We start from the raw sequence: 27,447 nt of genomic DNA, 5'->3' as shown, positions 1-27,447 counted from the left end.
TTATGTTGTTTATGTGATAAGAAACATTAATTTCTATGTTTTGTGTGTTTTTTAATCGATTGTTGGTGCCTCTAATCGATTCAACTTCAAGATCCATTGAGAACACTTGAAAAAGGTAAGTTCCTTGTTTATTATTCCTTTATGAATAAAAGTTACTTTATTTATTTCACGTTTTGTTTCATGTGTTTGAATCATTTCTTATTTTAGTTTTATCGTCATCATCCATGGACAAGAAGAGCAGAAGGTGATGTTTCATCAGACTATTTTGGTTTCCATATTCATCCATATCAGAGGCAACTGGTGAAGCGTTTGGCTCTTAGTAGTTTAGTACTAGGTTAAGCAACACCAGTGAGATGAAGCGGCTAATGGAACGAGTTACTCAGTTAAAGGAGGATAAAATTTAACAAAGGTAAGATTTATAAGAGATTTTTCTATTTTCCAAGAGCTAATGAATTTCATTTTTTATATTTCATCTCTCAGGAACAACAACAGCAACTGCTTTATGGTATACTTCAACATGTATGTGTAATAACGAGCATAATACCAACCAGGAAGAATCGTTTTGTAGTTTACTTCATGTTCATTGGTTTTCAACATTCAAGATATTTTTAGTCCAAATTCGGAGTGTCAAAATGCCTTCCTTGACTATCACTTATTACCATCAAACTTCATCGTATTAAAGCCATGTAAGTTCACAGCAAATGTTAAATCTCGACGAATCTAATTTAGTCTATCTTTCTTTGAATCTCTTTTCATCTATTGCTTTACCAATCAATTTCTGGTTCAACTAATCGTGACAATCACCATTTCCATTGGTACAGAGACTTAATTTAATCAATCGACCATCTCACAGTGTACAGTCAACCTGGCTAAACGTCGTTGTTTGTTTGAGTTTATGGAAAACGCTAAACTAAACAGTCTAGCTGCGGCAGCGGCTCAAGCTAATACTGATAGATTAGCTGCATCAGTCGTGCGATCATTGAGTCCAGGTTCGTTAAACCCAAGTACATCGAGTTCACAAACAGGATCACCTAATTTTAATCACAAAATATCAGGCATACCCTGTGTCGCCGCCGCTTCTAGATATACAGCTCCAGTTCATATTGATGTAGGTGGAACGATATATACTTCATCCCTTGAAACTTTAACCAAGTAAGTCATTGTGAGGAGTGATATGTTAATATTAGCCCACAATAATATCAGTCGATCCTAGCCAATCTTATCAAAGGATCAAACTTCATCATTAAATTAAACTTCTAGGTATCCAGAGTCGAGATTAGCGCGAATGTTTAACGGCTCCATTCCCATTGTACTGGACAGTTTGAAACAACATTATTTCATTGATCGAGATGGAGAAATGTTTCGTCATATACTTAACTTTTTGAGAACCTCAACAGCACCAGTCAATGAAGACTATCCAGAACTTGATCTGCTGTACGAGGAAGCTAAATTTTATGCCATTTCACAATTAATTAGGTAATTTTTCTTTGCGTCTTTTAAAGTTTTGCTTTCTTTTTTGTTAATGTGGCAACATTTTGTTCTGTTTTCTTTATGTTTCTAGACTGTTGGAAGAACTGCGAAAACAAAGATTTGAGAAAGCACTCAGATCACTAACATGTCCTGTAACCTGTTCACGGATAGCTCAGAGTGCATCTGCAAATATTAACAAGAACGGTAAATTGTCTCGAACCCAGAACACCTCCAATACAACCTTAGTCTATCTTAATGATTCAGATGATGCTCATCATCTTCTTCATCGTCATCTTCTTGTTTACTCAGCCTTATCCTGTTGTTCCCCTGGCCATCCTGGTATAATTACGCCTGCTTGTGGTGGTCGACGAGCCTCCAATTCTTCAACTTCAATCACCACAATTCCTCCAATAACTAGTATCAATGTTAATAATAACAGCTCTGCTTCCGCCAAAAATGCAGTCAACATCGGTTCAACAAATACTACTGCCTCTGCCAATGTGACCCAGACTCTTATGACCAATTCAACTAACACTATGAGTCCAACATCTTCATCTTTTTCGGATCCCATTGAGTCTGATTTTCAATGTATATCTTTAAATGTGAGACTTGAATGTGAACTTATTATGATTAGTGGACGTCGTACAATTGTGGAGGACATTTTTCCAGAAATTATCGCATCTCTCATGGATAGCAGGACGAATGTCACATGGATTCAGGATTCAAAGTACATCATTAGGTTTCCACTGAATGACTATTACAAGAGATTACAAGAGATTTTTCTGTTATCCAAGAACTAATGAATTTCATTTTTTATATTTCATCTCTCAGGAACAACAACAGCAACTGCTTTATGGTATACTTCAACATGTATGTGTAATAACGAGCATAATACCAACCAGGAAGAATCGTTTTAAAGTTTACTTCATGTTCATTGGTTTTCAACATTCAAGATAATTTCAGGGTTTGTCAGTCGCCATCTAGTGATTTAAGTGTTTCTGCTAGTATCTCACGGTGATTCCCTCTATCAGTGATATTCCATTTGTAAATCTCATTGCCTTAACAGTCATTAGTTATCACGAAGGGCTTACATTTAAATGAACCTTATTTCGTTTATTGCATGTAAAAGATAGTTAACATTACCCACAGTTTGTTACAGACGATTGAGTAATTAAGTATTTAAGCAAATAAAATGAGTAAACTGTTATTTAGTTTATCAATAAAATGCTCATCGTATTTCATAATTTAGTTCTATTCAGCTAACAATTTACCATCATCGTCTTACTAATATCAATGACTATCGGCGTTGATTTACTTCTCCTTTCTCACCAGCACCCAGCACTTTTATCAACTGTTGATTATTCTGTTGCTTGTATTATGTAGTAAAATTGACTCTCTAAAGGCATTTTGCTCACGTCTCACGGTCACCTTAACTAATATAAAACTAGTAGTACCCACTTATAAGTTAAATTACAATCCATCGACAATCAAAATAAATAGCAAAACATGTGTTACTGGTTCAAGTGTTTTGTCTCTTCAATAAACATTACTTTTCCCATTGGCTAAAGCTTTCTCAAGATTGTTTACATTTTTAGCTTTCTTTGTTCTTCAATTCCAGTGACTTCTTTTTTATACTTATCGTGTTAATTAACCAGCTAATTAACCCTAACCCATCAATCATGAATCCAAACATCATTTCTGATGGATCAATCTTTGGTGCATCTGTTAACGAACTTAAAAATCTAATGCAATCTCGAGGAAAGGAAGGATTTGATCAGCTCAGTGCAAGATATGGAAGTGTACTTGGTCTTTGTCGAGCTTTGGCTACATCTTCCAATGAAGGTAATTGTCTACTTATCATTTAATTTCCCACAATTTTCACTTTTCCTTGGAAATATTCAAATCAAATCTGAGCTTTTATCAACCAATAAATTCGCTTTTGTCCCAATTTTGCAAACATCTCTTCAACTTTGTTGATGTCATTCAAGATTTCTGATTAAATTTCTTTGCCTTTCTTCCTCAGGACTTTCTGGTTCATTATCTGATATTGAAAATAGGAAAAAAGTATTTGGATCAAATGAAATTGACAGAAAGCCACCTAAAAAGTTCATCCAATTGGTTTGGATTGCTGCAAAAGAACCAACTTTGTTAATATTGCTGGTTGCTGCCGTTATCTCGCTGGGTCTTTCACTTGCTACATCACAAGATAAATCAGAAGGTACACCTGACAATCCCTGGTTTTCCCATGTAGTTTGATTGAAACCTGCGATAATTCAATTAATTTAACTGTAAACAAATTTACTAATCGTCTGGTAAAATTGATTTAATCTCGTCGATTTGTCGAATTTGTCAAATTCATCATTTTTGAGGATGAAAAAGATTATTTCATTTGCTGGATAAATCAACATTACTGACTATCAAAGAGCAGTAATTGCTTTCTGATGATCTTTAATTGTCTCATTTAAATCATGCAAAATAATCTAATCTCATAATGTTTATGTTGTTAATCAGAAGCAAACTCCGATGAAGGAACTGCTAATTGGATTGAAGGAACAGCTATTCTGATTACTGTGTTGATAGTTGTCCTTATTACCGCTTTCAACGATTACACCAAAGAAAAACAATTTCGAGGTAATTTCAATTTAAAATGGAATATAAAATTTATTTACAAAAATTAACTAATCAATTGAATAGGATTGCGTGAAAGGATTGACCAAGAAAGTAAAATCTCAGCCATTCGCGCTGGCGAAGCGATTCAAGTTTTGGTCGACCAAATTGTTGTCGGTGATGTTTTACAACTCAAATACGGTAAGTCGAATTTTCATCAACCTGATAAGTGAATCTAATAATGCTTCATGATATTTGATGGCAAGCTTCAGCAATTATCTTTCATTGGATGAAACGATTTGGCTTTTTCTAGAAAAATTATTTCAAGTCTTATTCATATTCATATTTTATATTGGCTTGACTTGAAATAATTATCGGAGCGTAGTGAAACGAAGTGAAGATTTTAACTCAGATATGCCTTTTTCAAAATCCACTTTTTGTTTTACTGTTACCAAGATAACTCACGAACAGAACTTTGCTTAGACTTGATATTTGATATTAAGGCAGAAAATAATGAAACGGTGAAACGATCAACTTTTCAAGGTCATCGGAGGTCATTTTTCGGGATTTTGACCTCTGACCTTTAGAGGTCAATTGAAGGTCGTTTTAAAATTTTCGAGACATTTTGATGACTCTCATGAAGATTCATCATTATATCATCAATAGAGACCGAAATTTGACCAAAAAGGGGCAAAAAAGTCTGAAACTCATACAAAAGCAATTTTTTGTATCTATGATATCTCCTAAACGAATGAGGTCTTGAACTTGATATTTGCAACATGCCTGGTTAAGAACATATTGCAGGCCTGAAAATTAAATTACCACCATCAAAGGTAATTGCGATTTCGACCTTTGACTTGCAGAGGTCATTTGAAGGCCATTTGAAAATTATCGTTTCATTCGCTTCACTTCCATATAGAAACATAATCGTATCTCTAATCTTCATCGAAATATAGCTCTAAATACGAAAAAATCCTCCAAACTTACGCAGAGAACTACCGGATTATGAAGCACGACTTTTGAATAACCCGGTAGACATTCTAAACAATTTCGAATGAGTTAAGCTGCATGATGGATTGAATATCTATATCACTATCGCCTATTTGAACTCTACGTAAGACCTAGAAAGTATGTTGCTATCTGCAACTCAATGTTCCGCATATAGCCGTGAGCGATAGATATATATGTAAGGAAACTTGTCAAAAGGGTAAAGGAAAAATTACGAATCCTCTTTTTCTTCAATGTCTTCTTCTCTGTGTAACAATGGGTTGAAGTTGCAACATTCCATAGATTTCGGATGCAAGAGAATGCAATGTAGCATTTATGTTCGATACTGGATGGTTAAGGAGTAAAACTAAGATGCATCAATTTCTCAACTTTTTTCGAAGTTTCATTTCGTTTTTTGTTAAATCTAATAAAAATACAATAGATTCAATCCTTAACTAACGCTTCGATTTTGGCGAGCGATCGTCTGACCTAGTGTAAGAATGATGAACTGGTAGCAATATTAATATCTTGTCTTTATTATCTGGAACCTTTTCCAAATCTCACCATTTACTGCCTCAATCAGATTACTCTACTTTTTTCCTCCATTTCTGTCTCTTGATAATGTCTATTGATAATATTTAACTTAGCATACTTGAACAGTTGAAGTAACCTTTGGAAAATGATAGTTATGATTGAAAGGATTATTTTACACTTGTGTACCAACTAAGCACTTAATTATACTTGGTTTCTGTGTACCAATTAGCAATAGATTGAAATGTAAAAAGGTAAATTATGATCATAATTTAGTTTAATTACTGACTTGAATTGACTAATATTTCCAGTCAACATGAAGCCGGTGATAAGTTTTTGCTTCAACTTTGGCGAGCAAAAATTGTTGTTATAAAATGATTGAACCGACTCACAATTTTGCCTTTACACGTTGCTCTCTCGAAATATTAAATTGATAATAAACTGAAACGCATTCTTGATTCTAGAAATTTCCTGGTCTGGTTAAACAAATTGTCAAGAAAAAAAGATTCATCAGATTGCAGAGTTTGTTCATCATACGTGTATTTTTGTACCAATACCAATAATCAAGGTGTTGCGCGGGATTTGTGATCAGTTATTCCGACAGGAATCAATGTAAATTTAGCGCTCAACTTTTTCCTTTGCGTTAAGAATTTAAGACTCGACACTTTTTCTAGTAATCACAGCAATTAGCTGAATAATGCCATGTTTAATGCTCTATGATTAGATAACTTTCTATTATAATTACTAGTTTGTTAAGAACAGTTGTCAGCTACTTATTTAAGTACTTTACTTGTGTTCACTTGCTTACTCTGCAAGTAAACACAGACATAACAGTTATTATATATTAATTGAACTCATATCTGATTTTGCGGAAACAGCAATGACTCTTTTTCACATTTGTTAGCAATGAAATTACAGTTGATGGTAATCTTAGTTTCATTTTCAATAAAATATTTTTCACTGTTGATGAATCATCAATATTTATTCGTTTGCAATACCATTGAGTCAATATTGTCCTACTCTATGTCCAACACTCGTAGTTGCCATACTAAGCTTGGCCATTTTTCTTAAAAAAATATTAAAAAAATTGATCCTAAAGGCACTAGATTTTAATCAATTTTGGAGCAAAAAATTTTCAGTGATTGTTATACACATTGTTATATTGTATTACTTGTGGCTTAACACAAGCCTTGTCTTATACATGACTACTACAGAGGACATCTGTGCCATGCTTTCAGAGAGACTATTGTCTCACAGTAAGACTCTCACTAACATCCTGAGTACCAGAACCCAGATATTTATCAAATGTCAAAGAGAGATACATGGAGACTCGAACTCGAGTTGTCCGGATTAAAAACCAGACTTTTTTCACCACAACACACTTGACTATTCACGTAGTGATACCTTATTAGTTTAAAATGAAGAAAACAGATGGCATTGTTGTTATTGATTGATTGGTTATTTTACTGGAAAAATATTAACTGGTAATTTTAATGAGATGAATTATTGGACATAGTATACCAGTAATCAGTAGTTTTCAGGGTTGAGTAAACTAAAATGGGTCAGAGTAAGTTAATTTTTAAGTGTCCATATTTCGAGCATATTTAGTTTGTAGAGATGAGAAAAAAGCAATGTAAACGTATAATAGTTAACTTAAACCTGATCACTACTGTAGCTATTTTTCATCAGTTTTTTGACAAAAATTTGACGGTATTTGTGTTACTGCAATCAACGAATCATCAGTAAGAGAATCTGCTTCAGTAACTGACCAGGTTTTGCTGATAAAGTCGTAAATTTGAACCAATTTGGCTGGTGACCGAATAAAAGTGAACAATTTTTCTTGGTGTGCGATCAAAGAGACAATTTTTCCCTTTACTATTAATGGAGTCATTGGTATCCATTTATCTAATTTTGGATTATATTCTTCGACATCAGTTAAAAACGATGAACCATCATAGCCTCCAGCAACAAAAATTCTATCACCGTGGACTGCAACACCATGTGCACTTCGTGCTGTTACCATTGGTGTAACAATTTGCCATTTATTTTGCTCCGAGTCAAATCTTTCTACAGAGTCAAGTATATTAGATTCATCTCGTCCTCCGATAACATATAAACTGTTGTCACACATGATGAGACGATGACCTGCTCTGGAGTTTTTTAGCCTAGGTAATTGTATTATATCAAAGCTCTCATCATCAAAACGAGAAATTTTATAGACAATATCTGAAGGCTTACCATTCAAACCGCCAGAAACATAAACACAATCATTACCTGATGCTAAGTCAGGCCAGTCGAAAATCCTCAACTCTTTTGGACATGGATAGACCCTGCCATTTATCAGATTAAGGGAAATACAATCTCGAGCTATCAAGAGCAATGAAGAGCCAAGTATAGCTGCTTTGTGGTTCTCTCTAATTAGCGGCTGATTAACTTTTAACCAAGAGATGAATGTATTTGTCGAATGATCAAGGAAAGACAATTCAAAGGTTGAAGGTGATGCTAAACAGGCCACAATCAGATCGGTTGATTCTGTATCGGATTTAATAAGCTGGCATCTTGGCTGTTTCCAAGTTGAGGAGTGCTGATTGTAACTGGATTCAAATGTTAAACACGATAAAACATCAATAATTATCTGACGACAATCTTCATTGCTTGTTACGATTTCGTGTTTGCTTATTTGATTGATTATTTGATCATAACTCAGCTGACACCACCGTAAATGGATCAACAGTTTAGGTGTACAAAGATTTCTTTCTGTATGTTTGTATTTAGTCCACCTAATTATTGCTTCGAAAACATCAATCTCATTAGAAACATTCAAATTGTTATCAGTTATTATTTCAGTTACTTGTTCAAGTGTTTGATTAACAAACGAGGGTGTCAAAACGATCGAATTGAAATTTTGAGCAATAAATTTATTGACTTTATCACGAAGATTGCCGACGTTAAATGTACCTATCCATTGTTTTATATCCAAGACATTATCAACTGCAATCACTCCATCGAGATAATCACAGCAAAATTGGAAGACACTATTCACTTGGAAATAATCACTTGCCACCAGCAATGATTTTGCGTTGCTTAAAGAAATTTGTTGACTGATTGAATAGGACCAGTTCAATAGCCATTCGAAGGCATCACAATCAATATGCGGATAATTAATTGTTATAACATTTGATTGTGTTTCAATTAAGTTGGTTGACATCATGGTTTTGAAATACGGTATTGCTGTACAAACAATATTGCGATGAATTTGGTATACTTTTGAACCTAAATGGACTTCAAGGTCAGCCCATTCCTTCGACTGGTGCAGATGATCCAACGTTATACCTGGTCGCCTTATAACACGTAATCCTTTGACACTTGTTGAAGATGTAGACATTTTATTGAATCGAATTGACTTGTCTGGAATTAAATAGAAGTTAACAAGTTGGTAACTTTCAACGCAAATGGAAGGTGTTTCTTTTAATCTTTCATTCCATTAGTTGGTGAAATCAGACAAGTAATTATCAATCCAATATTATGGTTAATTGGTGAGATAAAATAAATTCAAGAACGCTTTTGTGAAAATTCCGAGAATAATATTGAACATAATAAAAACAGAGCTTGGTTCTGTGTTTGAAAACCTCCACTGGAATCTATTTGATAAATTGAGAATTTAAGCCTTTCTCTAATTTTATGAACTTAATGTGAATTTTCTCATGGCTCTACAAATATTTTAAAAACTATAATAAATTCATTTGAAATACTAAATATTTGTTCACATGAAATACCGTTTTTTACATCAAATTGTATTGACATTTTTTTCTCTTTTCCAGGAGACCTTATCCCAGCTGATGGGATTTTGATACAGAGTAATGATCTTAAAATTGACGAAAGCTCGATAACTGGTGAATCTGATCATGTTACGAAAAATCCCGATTCGGATCCATTCCTTTTGTCTGGAACACATGTTATGGAAGGAAGTGGCAAAATGGTTGTTACAGCGGTTGGTATCAATTCACAAAACGGAATCATTATGAATCTTCTTGGTGCTACTCGGAATAAAAAAGTTCAAAAAGATGATAAACAAAGTAAGAAACGGAGTACACAAGAAAGACCCTTATCATTTTTGAATTTTGCTTACCAGTGCACAAAATCTGAGAACGTTGTTCTGACAATCACTAATTAACTTTTATTTATTTTAGTGCCCGAGTTAAATGGAAGCCTTGCCAAAAACGCTTTAAATAACGACGATGACAATCAAATGTCTGAAGATAAGAGAAATAAATCGACCAAATCAATCTTGCAAGCCAAGATAACTCGATTAGCTATTCAAATTACTTATTTAGGTAATATGGAAATTTAGCCGAGCTATAGTTCGATTAATGCATCCAGTTTAATCTTTCATTAAAGGGTCTGCAATAGCATTGGTAACTGTAATGATTTTAATTGTAAGATATTGCATTGATGAATTTGGAGTTCGCCATGCTAAATGGTCTTTTTCCAAGGATTTACAATTCATTGTGAAATTTATTATGGTTGGAATCACAGTGCTAGTTGTTGCTGTACCGGAAGGATTACCATTGGCGGTTACTTTAGCATTAGCTTATTCGGTCAAAGTAAATTTCCCAAATTGTGGTAATTTTGATGCCCTTTTTTCATCTAATAAATTTCTTATTTTTGTTATAGAGGATGATGTACGACAATAATCTTGTAAGACACTTGGATGCCTGTGAAACAATGGGAAATGCAACGACGATTTGTTCAGACAAAACAGGGACTTTGACCACAAACCGAATGACAGTTGTTAATGCTTATATCGCCGGTAAATTTTGGCAAGTTTTACCTAAAATAAACGAAATACCGAAAAACCTTGGTGATCTTGTGGTTGAAAGCATTTCAATCAACACTGGTTACACTTCTCAGATTATGGTTAGATTATCAATCTTGAATGTAAAAAGTTAGCTAATTTAATGTATTTTCATTTTAGCCTGATGAAAAACCAGGTGCATTGCCTCGTCATGTTGGAAACAAGACTGAATGTGGTTTGCTTGATTTTATCTTGAAACTGGGCCGTGACTATCAGCAAATTCGTAGTGAAACACCAGAAGAATCTTTGTACAAAGTTTATACCTTCAATTCTCAACGTAAATCAATGAGCACTGTTATCAAAACTGATCGCGGTTTCAGAGTACATACCAAAGGGGCAAGTGAAATCATAATGAAAAGATGTTCATATATTTTCAACTCTGAAGGGCAAGTGATCCAGCTAACAAAATTTGAACAGTCTCGCCTTATCACTGATGTTATTGAGCCTATGGCTTGTAGCGGATTACGAACAATGACTGTAGCATATAAGGATTATGTTTATGGTTCTGCAGCATCAGAAAATGAAATTGAAATAACCAAAGAACCTGATTGGGATGACGAAGAAATGATTATATCTGGATTGACTATCCTCTGTTTGGTTGGACTTGAAGATCCTGTTAGACCAGAAGTTCCTGAAGCCATTAAAAATTGCAGAAAGGCAGGAATAATTGTACGAATGGTTACCGGTGATAATGTTAATACAGCACGTTCAATTGCATTGAAATGTGGTATTTTATCTCCGCATGAAAATTTCTTAGTTTTGGAAGGCAAAGAATTCAATAAGCTGATTCGTGATGAGTATGGGAAAGTAGATCAAAGTCTGTTTGACTCTGTTTGGCCTAGATTGAGAGTTTTAGCCCGATCATCTCCATCTGATAAATATATTTTGGTAAGTACAACAATCGGGTTATGTTTAAGCAGGTTCATTGTGAAAATTCAACTTTAATTCAACTGTTCTAAATATAATCCGTATCTAAAAATCGTAAAGATCTGGATAAAAATTGAAGTACAGTATTGCCTTGAGTTTTTTGACTTTTTGGAATGCTGACATCTATGTGCACTACAGGGGGAAATTAGATTTACAGTTTAAACAATTAATAAATCTAGTGACTCCCCTTTAGCCTTTCAACCCTTTCCCCTTCAGGGGGAAGTCATTAGAGTGGAATAATTGTTTAAACTGCTAATTTAATTGTTTCCCCCTGTAGTTCACATAGATGTCAGCACTCCAAAATGGCAAAAAACTCAAGGAAATACTGTACCAGTATTGTGAGTTGAATTGTGTTACAGACTGTAACTTACAGTGATCTGTAGATTTTTGAAACACTTTTTTATATTTGCCTGGTTAGGGTAGAGATTGCATCAGCTAGATTGATGAACAGTTGTTTGTTAATTGGCTTCTTGATTAACCTTGAGTATTTCCACAAAATATATGATTGGCAAATTAAAGGGTACAATATTTGCACTTATTAGATTTGATTCTAATTATTTCTTTAGGTTGCATTAAGCTGAAATCTAAATATAAACCAGAAGATAATATACTGATAATTTTTACATTTTTATTACAGGTTAAACATTTAATTGAAAGTAAACTCTTCTCAAGACGCCAAGTAGTAGCGGTAACAGGTGATGGAACCAATGATGGTCCTGCCTTGAAAAAAGCTGATGTTGGATTCGCCATGGGAATATCAGGAACTGAAGTAGCCAAAGAAGCATCAGATATTATTTTAACCGACGACAATTTTTCATCAATCGTCAAAGCAGTTAGTTGGGGTAGAAATGTTTATGATAACATTGCTAAATTCATTCAATTTCAATTGACAATCAACATTGTCGCATGTTTAGTTGCTTTCATTGGAGCTTGTGCTGTAAATGTAAGATCAGTGTAAAAGATACTGAAAAACTTACTTCTAATCGAGATTCAAACTAATCGACTTTCAATTACAATAGGATAGTCCATTACAAGCTGTTCAAATGCTTTGGGTCAATCTTGCCATGGACACTTTTGCCGGTCTCGCTCTTGCTACTGAACAACCTACACCTCAACTTTTATTACGTAAACCTTATGGACGAAATAAGCCAATTATTTCAAGGCGAATGGCAAGGAACATTTTGGGCCATGCATTGTACCAAACTGCTGTGATTTTAATCTTATTATTCTATGGTAATGAAATGATTCTCCTGTAAATCACCGCTATTTAACATAAATTTTTCGCAAATTTCAGGTCCGATGCTTTTTGATATTGATTCAGGAATGAATTTACCTCTTAATGCACAACCAAGTCAACATTACACAATTATATTCAACTGTTTGGTAATGATGTCTCTCTTCAACGAGTTGAATGCGCGAAAAATAAATGATGAACGCAATGTTTTCGCCAAGCTTTTTGATAACAAAATCTATATCTCAGTTTTAATTGGTACTTTAGTAATGCAGGTAATGCTGTTTAATCGAAATTTTCATTAATTTTTCTTTAAAATCTTTTAATAATAATCTAATTTACTTTTTATTTCTTTAAATGGCAGATTTTAATCATCAATTTCACTGGAATCGCATTCAAAGTTCATCCATTAACCTTAGACCAATGGGGTTGGTCCATATTTATTGGATTTTCATCCATTATTTGGCACCAAATTTTAATTTCAATTCCAAAAGATATTCTACCCAAAAAATTCACTGTTGGTTCATCTGTTCCTGAATCGGAGGAAATTGAATCTGTTTTAACAACTGAGTATCGACCAGGCCAGTTTACTAAGAAACAAGGACAAGTCCTTTGGTTCCGTGGATTACAGAGACTAAGAGCACAGGTAAAAAATTAATAAAAGGCTCATAATACCTGAATATTGCTCTGGACATAATGAAAATTCAACTTTCGGAGATGAATAGTGAAGATTTCCTTTGCTTGAAGCAATACACTAGTTTCATGCATTAGTAAATCTTCGATAAGCACCGTCTACTATACTACCAATATAATTAAGCATCTTACGTATAGTAGATGGCGTTTATCGAAAATTCAATTTTTCCGTGAAACTAGTTTATTTTCTTTTTATATTTCTTACATATTCTAATGGTTTTTTCATTTTAAATTTTGCTTTAGATTCGAGTTGTCCAAGCTTTTCGGGAAGGAATTGATTCAAGGACTATGCAAACTTGACGCGATCTAACAAGGACTTCTCGCTGTATCACATAAAGTTATAAACATACTTAAAAGGAAAAACATTTGTCATTTGATTAAAGTATATCTCTATTTTCGAGAAATTCGAGTACTAAAATGTGTAAATATTAATATTAAATTAAAGCAAATGCTAAATCTTTTCGAAACTCAATATCGATAACTCGATACCAACTTACTTTTCTGGAGTTGAAAAAGGTTGTTCAATCATAATAGATGGGGTAACCAGGATCTTTGGTTGCAGCTTTCAGATTTTATCCTTGCCACATTTCACTTAATTTTTATTGCAACGAAGTCAAAATGATAGATGCTATTATATTCTAGAAACGTTGATTATGGCACACAAAATGGCTATTTTCGCTTTCTGTTCACATTAATATCATAAGATTACTTGAATTTTTATCAAAATTATTCTTATTTTGTTTACTTGTTTACTTGGATTCCAACAAAATCTTAAAAAATGTCCTTAAATTACCGTCAATATCAAGCTCTGTTTTGGATTGCAAGCTGACTTTCATCAACAGAATGAGCCATCAAGAAAATTCATTACATAAGTCATACATTACAGAAGCAATTTAAATTAGATTGAAAATATAAATGGACAATTCAATAATCATATTTGAATTATTTCACAATGCCACTTCTAAAACACATCATAAGATTGAAAGATCATGAGATCAACGAAACTTATCATTGACACTGTCAAGTCAAGGTTGCTTTCAATTATCACCTGGAAATTTGATTTGATTGTTCTGCTGATTACCTCAGCAAGAATTACATTAATTGCAAATTTTAATCTTGTTAAAGGTGAAAAAGTATATGCATATGCTAAATCTTCATCTATTGAAATTAAAAAAAGATCAACAAATTTGCAAAAATATAAGGTAATTAAGCTGATTTGCCGGAAAATCGAAGCATGGGGAAATGGTTTAAACAAATAGAAATACATATTTATTTATTATTTATTATGCATTTATTATTACTTGAGTCCAATAATTACTTGAACTTGGCTATGGAAGTCTATAAAAAAATTGGATAAATGGCTAGTTATAAATCAATTTTTAAAATTTCGGGCTTCTTTTCAAGTTTCACTGCACTCCAAGTCCAACATTTTCGTCATTGACATAATTAGCTAATTTCACAGAACAGATTCAAACAGTCAAGGGATTGCTGGAATTACGCATTTAGATTTGATAGACATCTCAATAGTTTGAGTGTTAAACTTCTGTTCCAACAGGATAAATATGTCAATCAGGCGAGTTGGCTTTTTATCCAAAAAATGGTATAAAACGGGAATCACTTCAGTTCTAAGAGCCATTCTCTGGAATTATCAACTAGTTGTAGATTGTAGTTGGACGATCCTTTGACTGTAAACTTGATCAAAATGCGTTTCGCCCTCATCGTGACCCTTTGCCTTGTCGGAGGTGAGTCTCATCAGCTTGAAATTAGCATCGATCTGTGACTCTACTTGGAAATATTCATTGTTCTCATTTATCATTTCTTATCTATTTCAGTTGCTTCTGCTGGCTCATTGAACAAAAGATTCATCAGTGAAGAAACCTTCAAGCAACGTAAGTCTAACTAACTTTTCAATGTAAATTTGTAGCTTCACAATTTCTCGTTACTCTTCACCCAATACAGAATCCGCTGAATTCAAGGCAAGCCTTGACAAACTCCGAGAAGCTTTATTGAACCGATTCCAAAACAGTAAGTTGATCCATGAACTTATATTTTGCTAAAAATTTTCATTAAAAGCAACAGATTTTGATCAATTAGTATATAAGCTAATCCAAATTAAGCTTCCCATCTGTTTGATGTTATCAATGTTACCAAACGAGCCATAAATCAACTCGAGGCTTTGAAAGTAATAAAAGCAATTTAGTTGAAGATACAGAAAAACTCCTGTCTTTAATGTTGAAAGTAAGTCAGGTTAAAGGTTTAAAAAATACATTGAAACGAGCAATCGTTGAAATCATACTCTAGTGTGTAACATTGAATCATCTTATTGGAAGTGTCAATAATCGTGAAGATAATTTTTACGCCCATATTTTAACCTCACTTTAGATGGCGATGCTGAAGTTACCGTTGAAAAGCGAGATCTTCGAGAGTCATTCAACCGTAAGTTTCACCTTCCATCCAATGTAAGCAAATGAGTCTAATGAGAATCACTTGTCCATCTAGAGTTCAACAAATTTGCTCAAACCAAAACTCAAGAAGCTTTCAACAACATTCGACGAGTCATTGACAATTTGTTTAGTAAGTAATTTACACAATTTACTTGATTTTGATAGAATTAATGACCATTTTCTTTCGATTAAACAGAGAAGAATCCATTCTTCGATTCTGACGATGATGCTGAAGATACAACTGAACGAACCATTGTCAAGCGAAACATCTTCCAACACCTTGAACGTAAGAATTTCATTCAATTCTGTATCATCAAAAATAATAACCTTATCTTCTTATCTCAGGAATGAACTCACAAGCTCAAGCTCAAGCTCAAAAAGTCTTCGATGGTCTTCAACGAGCTTTCGCAAGCATTTTCGTCCCATTCAGTAAGAATTGCTTTTTTTCGTTAAGATTTCTTCATTTCAACTCAATCTTTTTTTTATTTAACAGAGCCACATCATGGAAATGATGATTCTGAAGATTCAACTGAACGATCAATTTCAAAGCGAGATATCTTCGAACATTTTGGACGTAAGTAGCTCATCAAATGTAATTAGAAATTATAAGAAAAATAATAATTTGATTCAGTTTCTAATAATTTATTTTGTCATAATTTTGAATCTCTTTTAGGATTGAATGAATTGGCTCAAGCTCAAGCTCAAAAGGCTTTCTCTGATCTTCAACGAGTTTTCGATGACTTATTCAGTGAGTATTTTTTCTCATAGAAATTGAAACAAATTGACATAAAAATGTTTTAAAATCAACAGAGAAGCACCCAGGAAGTCACGGAATTGAAATTGAAATTGAAGACGGTGAAGTTACCACTGAACGAATCATTGAAAAGCGAGACATCTTCGATTTCTTCGGGAGTAAGTCATTCTCTTCTTCCATCATTTCTTTATAATAAAACAAATTATTAATTGTTTATCACAGGAATCAATGAAAAGGCCCAAGACGAAGCCGCTAAGGTTTTCGCTCAACTCCAAAAGACTTTCGAAGATATCTTCAGTAAGTGTTTTATTGCATGCAAATTTGTTTCTCGAATCAGTCTTAACATTTTAATTTACTCATCAGAGCACCACGATGATGAAGATGAAGATTCAACTGAATCTAGCATTGTAAAGCGAGACATCTTTGATTTCTTTGGAGGTAAATTTGAAATCATAGTTTTTGTTTATTATGTGAAAGTGTCTAAATTAAATTCTTTTTCTTTTCCTCAGAAATCAACGAAAAGATTCAAGACCAAGCTGGAAAATTCTTCAACCAATTCCACAAGCCAGGCCCAAAGCCAGCTCCAAAGCCAGTTGAAGATGATGATGAAATCGAAGTTGTAACCTCTGCTTAGACAATCAACTATTTATAGTTATCATTAAAACCAGTAATTTAATAAACAATTATGAACAGTTGAAATACGCTCTGAAACCTTCATTCATAACCCATCCTGACTCAATGCACACCTTTCAAACGAGAAAGTTCTAAAGATTTCCAAATTTCTGAATGGATCGAAATTAGGTCTGAAGCTTCCAGAAAATAGAACAGGGTCTTGAGGTATAACCGTGAGTTGTATCATAAAATGACATTGTTGCTCTAAACATTCGGTGAAGCATCTTTTCGTGGATAAGTCTAGCGCCTTTGAGAATAGCGAAGTTCAGTATAATACTATTGGTTAATGTAAATGTTGTCTCCGATAGTCCAAGACCAAAATAAACACCAAGCCTAATGTTTCTGAGAGTTGTATCATTAGCAGCCGCTGGATTAAGAGAGTCATTACTCCATTCAGTCAACCAAAGACTCGATAGTAAGTTAAAAGTACTTGATAAACAGAAAGCTAAAATTACAAGCAAGCATGAAACCAGGCCACAAGCTTTAAAAAACTCCCAATAAACTCCCCATTTTACTTTTCCTGTCTGAGCGACTTCAGTTTCAACTAATTTGAACTTTTCACCATTTCCTTTGGTCGATTCAGGCTCTTCTCGTAACTGTGACATACTTCGACTAGTGTTACCTTTTTTGGTTGATGGACGTGAGGCATTGGACATGGTTCGTCTACGAATTCCATCTGAGCTATTGGAAAGAGTTTCTGATCTAACAATAGATCCTCTTTTTTCAAACTCAGGACCCATTTTTTCTTTTAACTGTTCGATTATTTCTTTGTCTTCTTCTGCAAGTTCTTCATGTTGCTCACTCACAAATTGTAGTAAAAATTGAGCAAATTCACCGTTTTTAGCTAATAATTCATGATATGTTCCTTGTTCAGTAATTTGACCATCTTTAAGTACAATAATTTCATCAACTTGAGGTAGAAAAGTAACTCTGTGGGTAACTAAAATTCTGGTCTTCTTTTTTAGCATTCCAGTTGGACCAATGACTTTATCAAAAAGGTGACGGGAAACATGAGCATCAACTGCACTCAAAGGATCATCGAGGAAATAAATGTCAGAGTTTGCGTAAACTGCTCTAGCAAGACTGACTCTTTGTTTTTGACCGCCACTTAAATTAATGCCCTTTTCACCGATTTCTGTTAAATCTCCACCAGTTAATATTTTCAGATCCTGTGTTAGAGCACATGCTTCCAATACTTTATTGTATTTCTCTTCAATATATGGCTGTGAAAATGTGATGTTCTGTCTAACAGTAGCATTTTGGATCCAAGCTGATTGAGGGACATAAGCAATCTTCCCATAAACATTCACATATCCCTCGGTTTTGTAAAGATCACCGAGAAGAGCTGACAGTAAGGATGATTTTCCACTTCCAACTTGACCCACAATAGCAACTAAACTTTTATCTTTGATATCGAGCGTAATACCATTGAGAACAGAAGAATCATTTTTGGACCAACTAAAAGTTCCATTTCTTAAAACAACTGGAGTATGCGGATTCGGCTCATGTTGAATAGTTTCTGGGTCTATCTCATCTCCTTGAAGATATTTATTGATACGTTTTATTGAAATAATAAACTGAAAGAGACGAGAAAAAATTAGAGTAAAACTGATATAACAAAAACAATGAAAATGCTTACATTCGCCCCATAAGAAACGACCATAGGAAGAAGTGCAAGAGGTATTCGGAGTATATTGAATAAAGAAAGTGAAACGAAGGCTTTATTTGCATCTAGAATATTGGAGGAGTCGATCAACACAAAAGTACAGAAACTTGCAAAGGCGACCTAAAAATTAGAAAATTCATCGATTTGAAAGGAAGTCATTTTCATACAACACAATAAAGAATTGAAATTCTTAAATCAGGTTACAGAAGATTCACTCAGCCTTGAGGATTGGGTATCTGAAGTTAGAGAGAACATAATATTTGACTGGTTTAGTAGTACGGTGTATAGTAGTTTGAGCGACAACGGAACCAATGCTTTTAGTTGCACCTTCAACTTGGTTGATTACAATCTTGTCATTACTATTCAGTGGCAGTTTGAGTTTTTGACTTGTTTTCAGGCTCATGATACTAATAGTACTACCAGTATCAATGAAGGCTTCCATCTGTTTTCCCTGGATGGCTAGAGGAACGTCTAAGAATTTCACAATCGGTGAAATGTTCTTAGCGAAGCAGGCAGTTGCAGATGATTCATCAGATTGATTACCTTCCTCAGCATTGCAAGTTTGTTGAGATCCACTAAAAGATTGTCTGTTAGGACATTCACGATGCCAATGATGTTCAGTTTTACCAAGTCTTTGGCAAATACGACATTGAGGAGGTTTACCATTGCTTGACGGGCGATTTGAACGGCTGTTGTTGTGTGGAGGAGCTGCGACTAATGTTTTAGCTGGCCTTTTCTTCAGTAAGGCTTGTTTACGTCTTTCATTTGCTTTGTAGTGTGTCTCTGTTTCCATTGCTATCTGGATCCAGGCGGAAGTAGTACGAGGACGGGCAGAAGTCATTGTTAACCTCCAAGAGAAGGGCAAGCCTTCGGTAAGCTGTTGTATAATTTCTAGTTCAGAGAGGGATGTTTGACGTAGAAGTCTTATTTTGCGTCGGTAATACTTCTCTACATCCTCATCTCTGCTTAGAATTATACGCTGGGCAGCGACTAACGGGTGTTGGTTTTCGCAACCAAAACGGTCGATCAATTGTTCTTTTACTGTTTCCCAATCACGAATATTGCTACCAACAATCTCGTCACCATACCATTCGAGAGCAGAGTCCTTGAGATAATACATGAGCTGCTTGATGAGTTCGGTGTCATGTTCAGAGTCTACATGTTGCTCATACAGCTTGATCCATGTTTGAACACGAATCTCTTCTTTATTACCAGAGAACTTGTCTAGTTTAAGTTGGGTGAAGACTGGTTGGCTTATATTAGAAGTGTTGAAGTCTGGTGTGGCTGAAGAAACAGCGGCGGAATTACGGTTTTTCTTGTTAGCCATGTTTATTTGTGAAATACAAGATGATGGAGATAATCACTAGGATTATTTACAGTTGGTTGGGGATTGGGAGCAAAGTCTGATACAATAGAATTGAATTTAAGGGCACGATTAGCTCGATTCTCAGCGATAGAAAGAGATTCTCTTGATAGTATACGACTTGGAAGGTTATCTTTGAAGTATTGATGATTTTCACTTGAATGGAAGAATGATGCAGGGACCACGTTTTCACTCTCGGTTGCTTTGGCTGCTTCCTTGATTCCAGTATGAAAAGCCTTGATAGCTCGCTTTTCAACCTTTCGTTTCTCTTTAAGAACGTTATGCTCAACGGCCAACGAGATTGTACCAGAAGATTCTGATTCTAAGCGTTTCTGTTTTAAGTTGCGCTTGTAACAGAGTCGCTTTTTCTGGCTCTTAGTCAGAGGTACCGCAGGAGTTACCGAAGTTGTGGTTGAAGCTGGTAAGACACCACCAAGAGGGCGAATAGAATTATCACGAGGACCAGATGGACGAATTGGACCAGTTACAATACTTGGAGATGGAGTTGGACCAACAGGAGCGACTGGAATGGCTTTAGGAGGGTTGAAGTTGAACTTAAGGCCACCACCAGTGAGTATAATTGGACCACGAGGTGATTTAACAGCTGGAGAGGGAGGTACTTCTTCTTCTTCCTCCGAGAGGGAGCCACCAAACCAATGACCAGGGGTTGAAGGGGGTTCCAACAATGAGGGGTCGAAACTGGGCTCGAGTTCCAAGAATTCCACTGTAGAATAGAGACAAAGAGAAAAAACAGGATTAGTAATGATTTTGAACGATAGAGGGCGTTCAATCCTGTCGACTGCGCCAATTGTGACGGTCAAGAGGGGTCAACAGTCAAAAGGGGAGGAAGAATAAAGAAGGGAAACCATTAACTCACTTTTTCAAATGAAGCTGAATGGTTTAAAAAGAAAACACCAGAGGGAGTAACTTAAAAGTGACTTTATTAGTAAAGACAATTGACAAAAATATGGTTGACCATAGGTCCTTATATATGTCCCTATTGAGACAAAAGGGTTGTAGGTCAAAGTTTGTTATGTAAAAGTAAGGTCAATATGTAAATTAGTTAGCATTAAAAATACATAGTTATGATGCATTAGGTTTTTAGGACATTATTTCACGTTAACATTGTTTGGTTGAGTCACCTGTATCAAAACAGGTAGGTTTGTATTGAGTTTACATTAAGTTTTGATTATAAAAACTAGATGGCAGAAAAGTAGAAAAACATGTGTTTTGTTATAAGAAAAAGTGTGTATGTTTATGTGTTTAATTTCTTTTAATTAGTGCTTATTCCTCATAATGTAATCAACAACTCTTTGAGTATCAACAGCCATTATATTGACGATCTCACCAGCAGTAAAATCTTTCCTTCCTGCACTAGATAATTTTAAACTCTGAAAAAAAGGAAATATTAAATTATAAAATAATATAAGTTATCCAAATATTAGAAACTTGGTAAACTATTTTTTCGATAAATACTAGCAATGAGAGCAGCTCGCATTCTCATTGAAGTAACATTAATCCAGAACTCGTACTGCCCATTTAACATAGATTCAAGAAGTGCACAAATAGCCATTCCTAACGCAATAACATAACCCCGCCGCTTCGGATCACCACTGGCTACAAAAGCAATCAGCTGATCCAAAAAAAAGAGGATTACCAAAGGTAAGAAAGCTTGAACATAATTTAATGACACCACATCCCATTAACTGAGGCCAAAAAGCTTTAAACAGAGGAAGAACAGCATTGACAATGATAATGGAGTAATCCTCGATAGATTTAACAATTCCACTTTGATATTTCTGTTTAGTGTTAAATGAGTACAAAATGGCATCTTCAAGATATCGACGAAATTTATCATAAAGGGGTATCTGTCACCAAAAACCGACCTTAATAGATTTCGAAATGAATTTGATTTTATGAAAGGAGGGTTAAAAAACACTGTTAACTTTTGTCAAAAGTTCTCTAGAGTGACGCGTTCGGCCGCGATCGCGCTTCAAAGATGAAACAATTTAGGGCGATTTCTCGTGAAGTAATCAAGTTAGAGTGCCTCGGAAAAACCTTTTCAATGTCTTGGCTACGTTTTATCGCTATTAGGTCGTTTAACTTCGAATGAGTGTCAGATGGCCAGATCATGTTTAAAATTGATTTAGATTAGTTCAACGTTATTCTTTCAGCATGAACAAAAAATATACAGCGGGTTTTTTCGATATGACTTTTATTTTGTCTGTTTCTAAGAGTGACCTCTTTCTGGTCGATACCTGATAACTTTTCAATCAGTTGACATATTGACATAGGACTTTAACCTCTGAGCTTATATTTGACCGGACAGTATTATATAAAAAGTTCAAAGTCATTCAGGGTCTTTTTCAAAATCATGGTCAATTATGCGCCCTACCAAAAATCATGAATTTTGAAAAAGACCCTGAATCCCCGGTATCTAAATGTATGCAATGAAAAGATATTGTAAAACATTGTAAGACTTTAAGTGAAGCACAATTATCAAAATATCGGCTGCGCAAATCAGAAAATTGACTTCAGATTTGAGTTTAACATATCAAAAAGTATAAGAATATGAAAAATATTAGGTATCCAAGAAAGTTCGTTCGTTTTTTTCAAAGCTCGAGTACAGTCGATGATTTTTAGGCGAAAAATTCAGTTTTTGTGGATATTTTTTCACTAATGATAGAGAATTTTGCAAGCTTCAATCCGGTATAATTTTCAAAATGATCAGCATTTCAATAAATTATGAATTAACAATTTAAATTGATCAACTTTTTACTGATTTCATTGTGATCGGATTAAATCATAATAAGAATAATTTCTTTAATTGCAATTCAGAAAAAATCAACTGTATCAGATAGCTGATAGTCTATTGCATATTTTTTCAAAATTTCGAGGCTTCAAATAAACTAATTAAGCAATTAATAAAATTTGAACACAGAAAATTTCAATTTTTCTGCAAAACTCAATGTTAAAATTACATTGAAAAGCTCAATTTAATTGAAATAATGTATTGTTGATTACATTGTTAGTCGTAACATTCATTGTTAGCTAAATAATCCAGATGAATATAATCGTACGTAGTTAATGAATTATCCTTAAGTAACAATTTATACGTCTTTGTGTTAACATATATTCAATAAAGTTCTTGATTCATATTTACTCGGACCTGAATTAAACCAACTGGTTATGGGCTCAGTCACGGATATGAATATTTCCAATGTCTCAGTTCTGGTTGAACGTTTTGATGGTGTAAATTTCCCATCTTGGAAGTTCAGAATGATGAACTGGTTGAGGAAAGAAGGACTCTGGGATATTGTTGTTAATGAGAGTTTACTTCAAACTAGACAAGAAAAGAGGTCTAACGATAGAGCTCTTGGATTATTGAATTGTTCAATTTCACCGAGATATTGTTCATTAGTTCAGAATGCTTCAACCGCCTTTGAGGTTTGGAATATTTTGTGTAAAACCTTTCAACCTGAAGGTTTGGCTCACATCTGTCATTTGAAGGACAAATTGTCGCATTATAAATTCAATACTGATGAACCGATTATCAATTCAATTGCACATTTACAAGATATTTGGTGTCAACTTGAAATGTTGGATGAAAAAATAAGTGAATCAGAAAAGGTTACTGTCCTTTTGAACAAATTACCAGTAAAGTTCAGTAATTTTGTCAATTCTATTGAAATTCTTATCGAGGAAATTACATTACAAAAATTGATTTCTAAGATTTTACATCATGAAATGAAGCTTCAAAATTCTGGTAATCAATCTATTGAGCGAGGTGTTAAAGCTTTAGCTATTGAAAACAATTTCTCGAATAAAACGAAGCTAAATAAGAAGAAGAAGAACAAGAACCATCTTAAATGTTTCAAATGTGGTAATCTTGGTCACTTTGCTCGAGATTGTAAAGGAGCAACAAATGTGAAAACATTCAATACTGATGTGAAGCAGAAGGAGAAAGCATTCACAGTTAATGATGGCAATGATACACTTGAATGGAAATTGGGGCTACGAGACACATGACTGGTAATGTCAATTTCTTTATGGATTACATTGAAATTGATGATGAATATGTGTATCAAGCTGATGGAACAGCATTGAAAATTGAAGGTAAAGGTACAATCAAAATGACTTCTAAGGTAAATGGAGAAACAAATTATTACAAATTAACAAACGTCTATCATGTACCTAAGATGACTCAAAATTTGTTCTCGGTTGGTCAAGCAACTTCAAATGGCGCATCTTTTTCAATGAAAAAGGATAAATGTTTCGTTTATGACGATGAAGATAAATTGTTTGCAACTGCAAATAAAATTGGTAACTTGTATATCCTCAATTGTAAAGTAATTTACAAGAGTGAAATGGTATTGGCGAGCAATGATAACATTCGGTCAACTGATATTAACCTTTGGCATCAAAGACTTGGTCATGTTAATCATTCAAATTTGAAAAAATTGATAAATGAAGGTATTGTCAATGATATTAAATTGACTGGAGAAACAAGTAAAATCTGTAATGGCTGTATCAAAGGTAAAATGACAAGACAACCCTTCAAATCGAGAACTGGAGTGGCAACTGAAGCTGTACTTGATTTGATACACTCTGATATTTGCGGACCCATCAGAACCCCATCTTTCAGTGGAATGAAATATTTCATTACATTCATAGACGATTGGTCAAATTGGGTATTTGTATCACCAATCAAAGAGAGAAGTCAAGCTTTCGAAAAGTTCATTGAGTATGAAGCTTCGGTCACTAATTTACATGGAAAAAATATTAAATGTTTTCGATCAGATAATGCTAAGGAATATTTGACCACTGATTTTGAAAAATTGTTCAAAGAAAAGGGTATTAAACATGAAACATCTTTACCTTATATACATCAACAGAATGGTGTTGCCGAGCGTATGAATAGAACGCTCCGTGAAATGGCTTGCTCTATGCTTCATCAAGCAAATTTAAACTTATCTTATTGGGCTGAAGCAATTGTAACAGCTAGTTATTTGAGAAATCGCTGTCCATCGAAGGTTATAAATTTTGATACACCTTTTTTACGATGGAAAGGGCACAAACCAAACTTGAACCATTTAAGAGTATTTGGATCAAAATCATTTGCTTTATTACCACAGGAAAAACGTTCAAAAATCGATAGTAAAGTAATTGAAGCGATTTTTACTGGTTACTGTATTAACAAAAAAGCTTAGCGATTGATTGATCCTAATACTTTGGATGTAATTTTTGCCAGGGATGTTAAGTTTGATGAAGATGAAGTAGTCAAAAATATGAGAACAGAAACAACAGCGAATGATGATTTACTTATTGATCAAGATGAGTTATATCAACCAAAAAATGATAAAAATAGGTCGCATCGAAATGAAGCTCTTATGATAACTGCTGAACCAAGTAGCTATCAAGAAGCTGTTAATAGCAATGAAGCTAAACAATGGCTTAATGCAATTAACAATGAATATCATTCATTAATGAAAGCAAATACTTGGACATTGGTAAAAAGACCTGATAATAGAAATATTATTAGAAATAAATGGGTTTTTAAGGTTAAACGAAGTGACAAATCAGAAATCGTTTACAAAGCACGTTTGGTGGCAAAAGGTTTCACACAAGTGAAAGGTGAAGATTTTTCAGAAACATTTGCCCCTGTTGCCAAGTTCCCAACATTGCGATCGTTATTATCATTATGCGTCAAGTTCAAAATGATTATACATCAGATGGATGTAAAAACAGCGTATTTGAATGGTAAATTAGATGAAGATATTTACATGTACCAACCAGAAGGTTTTATTGAAGATGAAAACTCAGTTTGTAAATTGAACAAAAGCATCTATGGGTTGAAACAGTCAGGACGAAATTGGAACATATTACTGAATAATTGTTTGGTTAAACTTGGCTTTACTCAAACTAAGTCTGACAACTGTTTTTATTGGAGAGGTGAGGCAAAGAAAAGAGTTTACATTCTGGTTTATGTTGATGATTTGTTGATTGCTGGACAAAATATTGAAATAATCAAAATAATCAAAGATTTACTCAAAGCTCAATTTGAAATGAAAGATTTGGGCTTGCTGAAATCATTCTTAGGAATTGATTTTTTGTTCAATCTAGACAATTCATCAATATTCATTTCCCAAAAACAGTACATTGATGTCATTTTGGAGCGATATCAAATGGTTGACTGTAACATTGTCTCTACTCCAAGTGATCTGTCCCAAAAATTGACTAAAAATAATGAAGATAACGAGAAAATGGCTAATGTTCCATACAACAGTGCTGTAGGTGCATTAATCTACCTAGCTACTTGCACTAGACCTGACATTGCGTCAGCAGTGGGAGCAGTTAGTCAATTTTTGGCTAACCCAAACACAGAGCATTGGAAGGCTGTGAAACGCATTTACCGCTATCTCAAAGGTACAAAAGATTTTGCCTTAAAAATTGAATTTGGAAATACAAATGATATTGACGATATCGTAGGTTTTGCTGATGCCGATTTTGCTGGCAATATTGATGACAGGAAGAGTACAACTGGTTTAGTTGTATTTGTTTTTGGTAATGTTGTTTCATGGGTATCCAAAAAGCAATCAACTGTTTCATTATCTACTTCTGAGGCAGAGTTTATTTCACTTGCAGAATGTATTAAAGAAGTGTTATGGTTAAGGTCGATATTGACAGAAGTTGGACTCGCTCAAAATAAGCCTTCATTAATATATGAAGATAATAAAGCTACTATCGCTATGAGTAAAAATCCTGTTGGTCAAACACGATCGAAACACATTGATATAAAATATCATTTTGTCAGAGAAAAGGTGAACTCAAATGAAGTAAGGGTCGAGTACAAACAATCGTCTGAAATGCTTGCTGATATATTGACTAAACCTTTACCTAAGCATGTTTTCTTTAATTTACGATCAAAGCTCAATTTATCTGAAAATTCAATGTAATCAAAGTGGGAGAATTGAAATAATGTATTGTTGATTACATTGTTAGTCGTAACATTCATTGTTAGCTAAATAATCCAGATGAATATAATCGTACGTAAATAATGAATTATCCTTAAGTAACAATTTATACGTCTTTGTGTTAACATATATTCAATAAAGTTCTTGATTCATATTTACTCGGACCTGAATTAAACCAACTAATTTAATGGTGAAAAATTAGATTTACATCAAAAATTGTGCTTCTATGGAATTTCAACGTTAAATTAACTTTTGCTGTTATTTGATTAATTA

General features: G+C 34.1%; 6 protein-coding genes across 7 annotated transcripts; 2 read left to right on the top strand and 4 right to left on the bottom strand.

Annotated features, from left to right (window-relative positions):
- The first annotated feature begins 13 nt into the window (after positions 1-13).
- LOC107361031 (plasma membrane calcium-transporting ATPase 2) lies at positions 14-13,773 on the top strand. Of its 2 annotated transcripts, none has more exons than XM_089266814.1 (22): positions 14-115; positions 208-409; positions 481-686; positions 822-1,152; positions 1,261-1,476; positions 1,562-1,674; positions 1,780-2,209; positions 2,302-2,340; positions 3,089-3,312; positions 3,494-3,688; positions 3,985-4,101; positions 4,165-4,278; positions 9,417-9,671; positions 9,786-9,929; positions 9,994-10,199; positions 10,270-10,512; positions 10,571-11,338; positions 12,015-12,320; positions 12,397-12,610; positions 12,672-12,883; positions 12,973-13,254; positions 13,545-13,773. In XM_089266814.1, exons 4-22 carry the CDS (start codon positions 896-898, stop codon positions 13,599-13,601), a joined length of 4,392 nt encoding a protein of 1,463 aa, XP_089122940.1. In that variant the 5' UTR covers positions 14-115; positions 208-409; positions 481-686; positions 822-895; the 3' UTR covers positions 13,602-13,773. The 2 variants fall into 2 exon arrangements, with proteins under 2 accessions (XP_089122940.1, XP_025016420.1); XM_025160652.2 differs by having other exon boundaries at positions 15-115; positions 3,982-4,101.
- LOC107361032 (kelch-like protein 40) lies at positions 6,687-9,080 on the bottom strand. The gene has a single exon (XM_015927748.3). The coding sequence runs from the start codon at positions 8,978-8,980 to the stop codon at positions 7,271-7,273; it is 1,710 nt and encodes a 569-aa protein (XP_015783234.1). The 5' UTR covers positions 8,981-9,080; the 3' UTR covers positions 6,687-7,270.
- Positions 13,774-14,944: 1,171 nt separating the features above from the next.
- LOC107361325 (uncharacterized) lies at positions 14,945-17,198 on the top strand. Its single transcript, XM_015928141.3, has 13 exons — positions 14,945-15,043; positions 15,134-15,190; positions 15,261-15,326; positions 15,684-15,737; positions 15,801-15,875; positions 15,942-16,031; positions 16,091-16,174; positions 16,239-16,319; positions 16,419-16,493; positions 16,556-16,657; positions 16,722-16,796; positions 16,863-16,937; positions 17,009-17,198. Exons 1-13 carry the CDS (start codon positions 15,004-15,006, stop codon positions 17,131-17,133), a joined length of 999 nt encoding a protein of 332 aa, XP_015783627.1. The 5' UTR covers positions 14,945-15,003; the 3' UTR covers positions 17,134-17,198.
- On the bottom strand, positions 16,939-18,969 carry LOC107360912 (multidrug resistance-associated protein 1-like). Its single transcript, XM_025160593.2, has 2 exons — positions 18,811-18,969; positions 16,939-18,748 (listed from the first exon to the last, which is right to left on the bottom strand). Exons 1-2 carry the CDS (start codon positions 18,832-18,834, stop codon positions 17,297-17,299), a joined length of 1,476 nt encoding a protein of 491 aa, XP_025016361.1. The 5' UTR covers positions 18,835-18,969; the 3' UTR covers positions 16,939-17,296.
- A 1,079-nt stretch (positions 18,970-20,048) lies between these two features.
- On the bottom strand, positions 20,049-21,177 carry LOC112538719 (uncharacterized). Its single transcript, XM_025160594.2, has 2 exons — positions 21,078-21,177; positions 20,049-20,924 (listed from the first exon to the last, which is right to left on the bottom strand). Coding segments are annotated over exons 1-2 (759 nt in total). The 5' UTR covers positions 21,079-21,177; the 3' UTR covers positions 20,049-20,166.
- Positions 21,178-21,329: 152 nt separating this feature from the next.
- On the bottom strand, positions 21,330-21,864 carry LOC149094550 (uncharacterized). The gene is made up of 2 exons (XM_089266818.1): positions 21,663-21,864; positions 21,330-21,591 (listed from the first exon to the last, which is right to left on the bottom strand). Exons 1-2 carry the CDS (start codon positions 21,771-21,773, stop codon positions 21,478-21,480), a joined length of 225 nt encoding a protein of 74 aa, XP_089122944.1. The 5' UTR covers positions 21,774-21,864; the 3' UTR covers positions 21,330-21,477.
- Between the last annotated feature and the right edge of the window lie 5,583 nt (positions 21,865-27,447).

The sequence above is a fragment of the Tetranychus urticae genome, chromosome 1 (genome assembly GCF_039701765.1).
Source record: "Tetranychus urticae isolate SD_2017Ah chromosome 1, NJAU_TeUrti_SD_1.0, whole genome shotgun sequence".
NCBI classification, from domain to species: domain Eukaryota; kingdom Metazoa; phylum Arthropoda; class Arachnida; order Trombidiformes; family Tetranychidae; genus Tetranychus; species Tetranychus urticae.
This window is presented reverse-complemented; position numbering and strand designations above follow the sequence as displayed.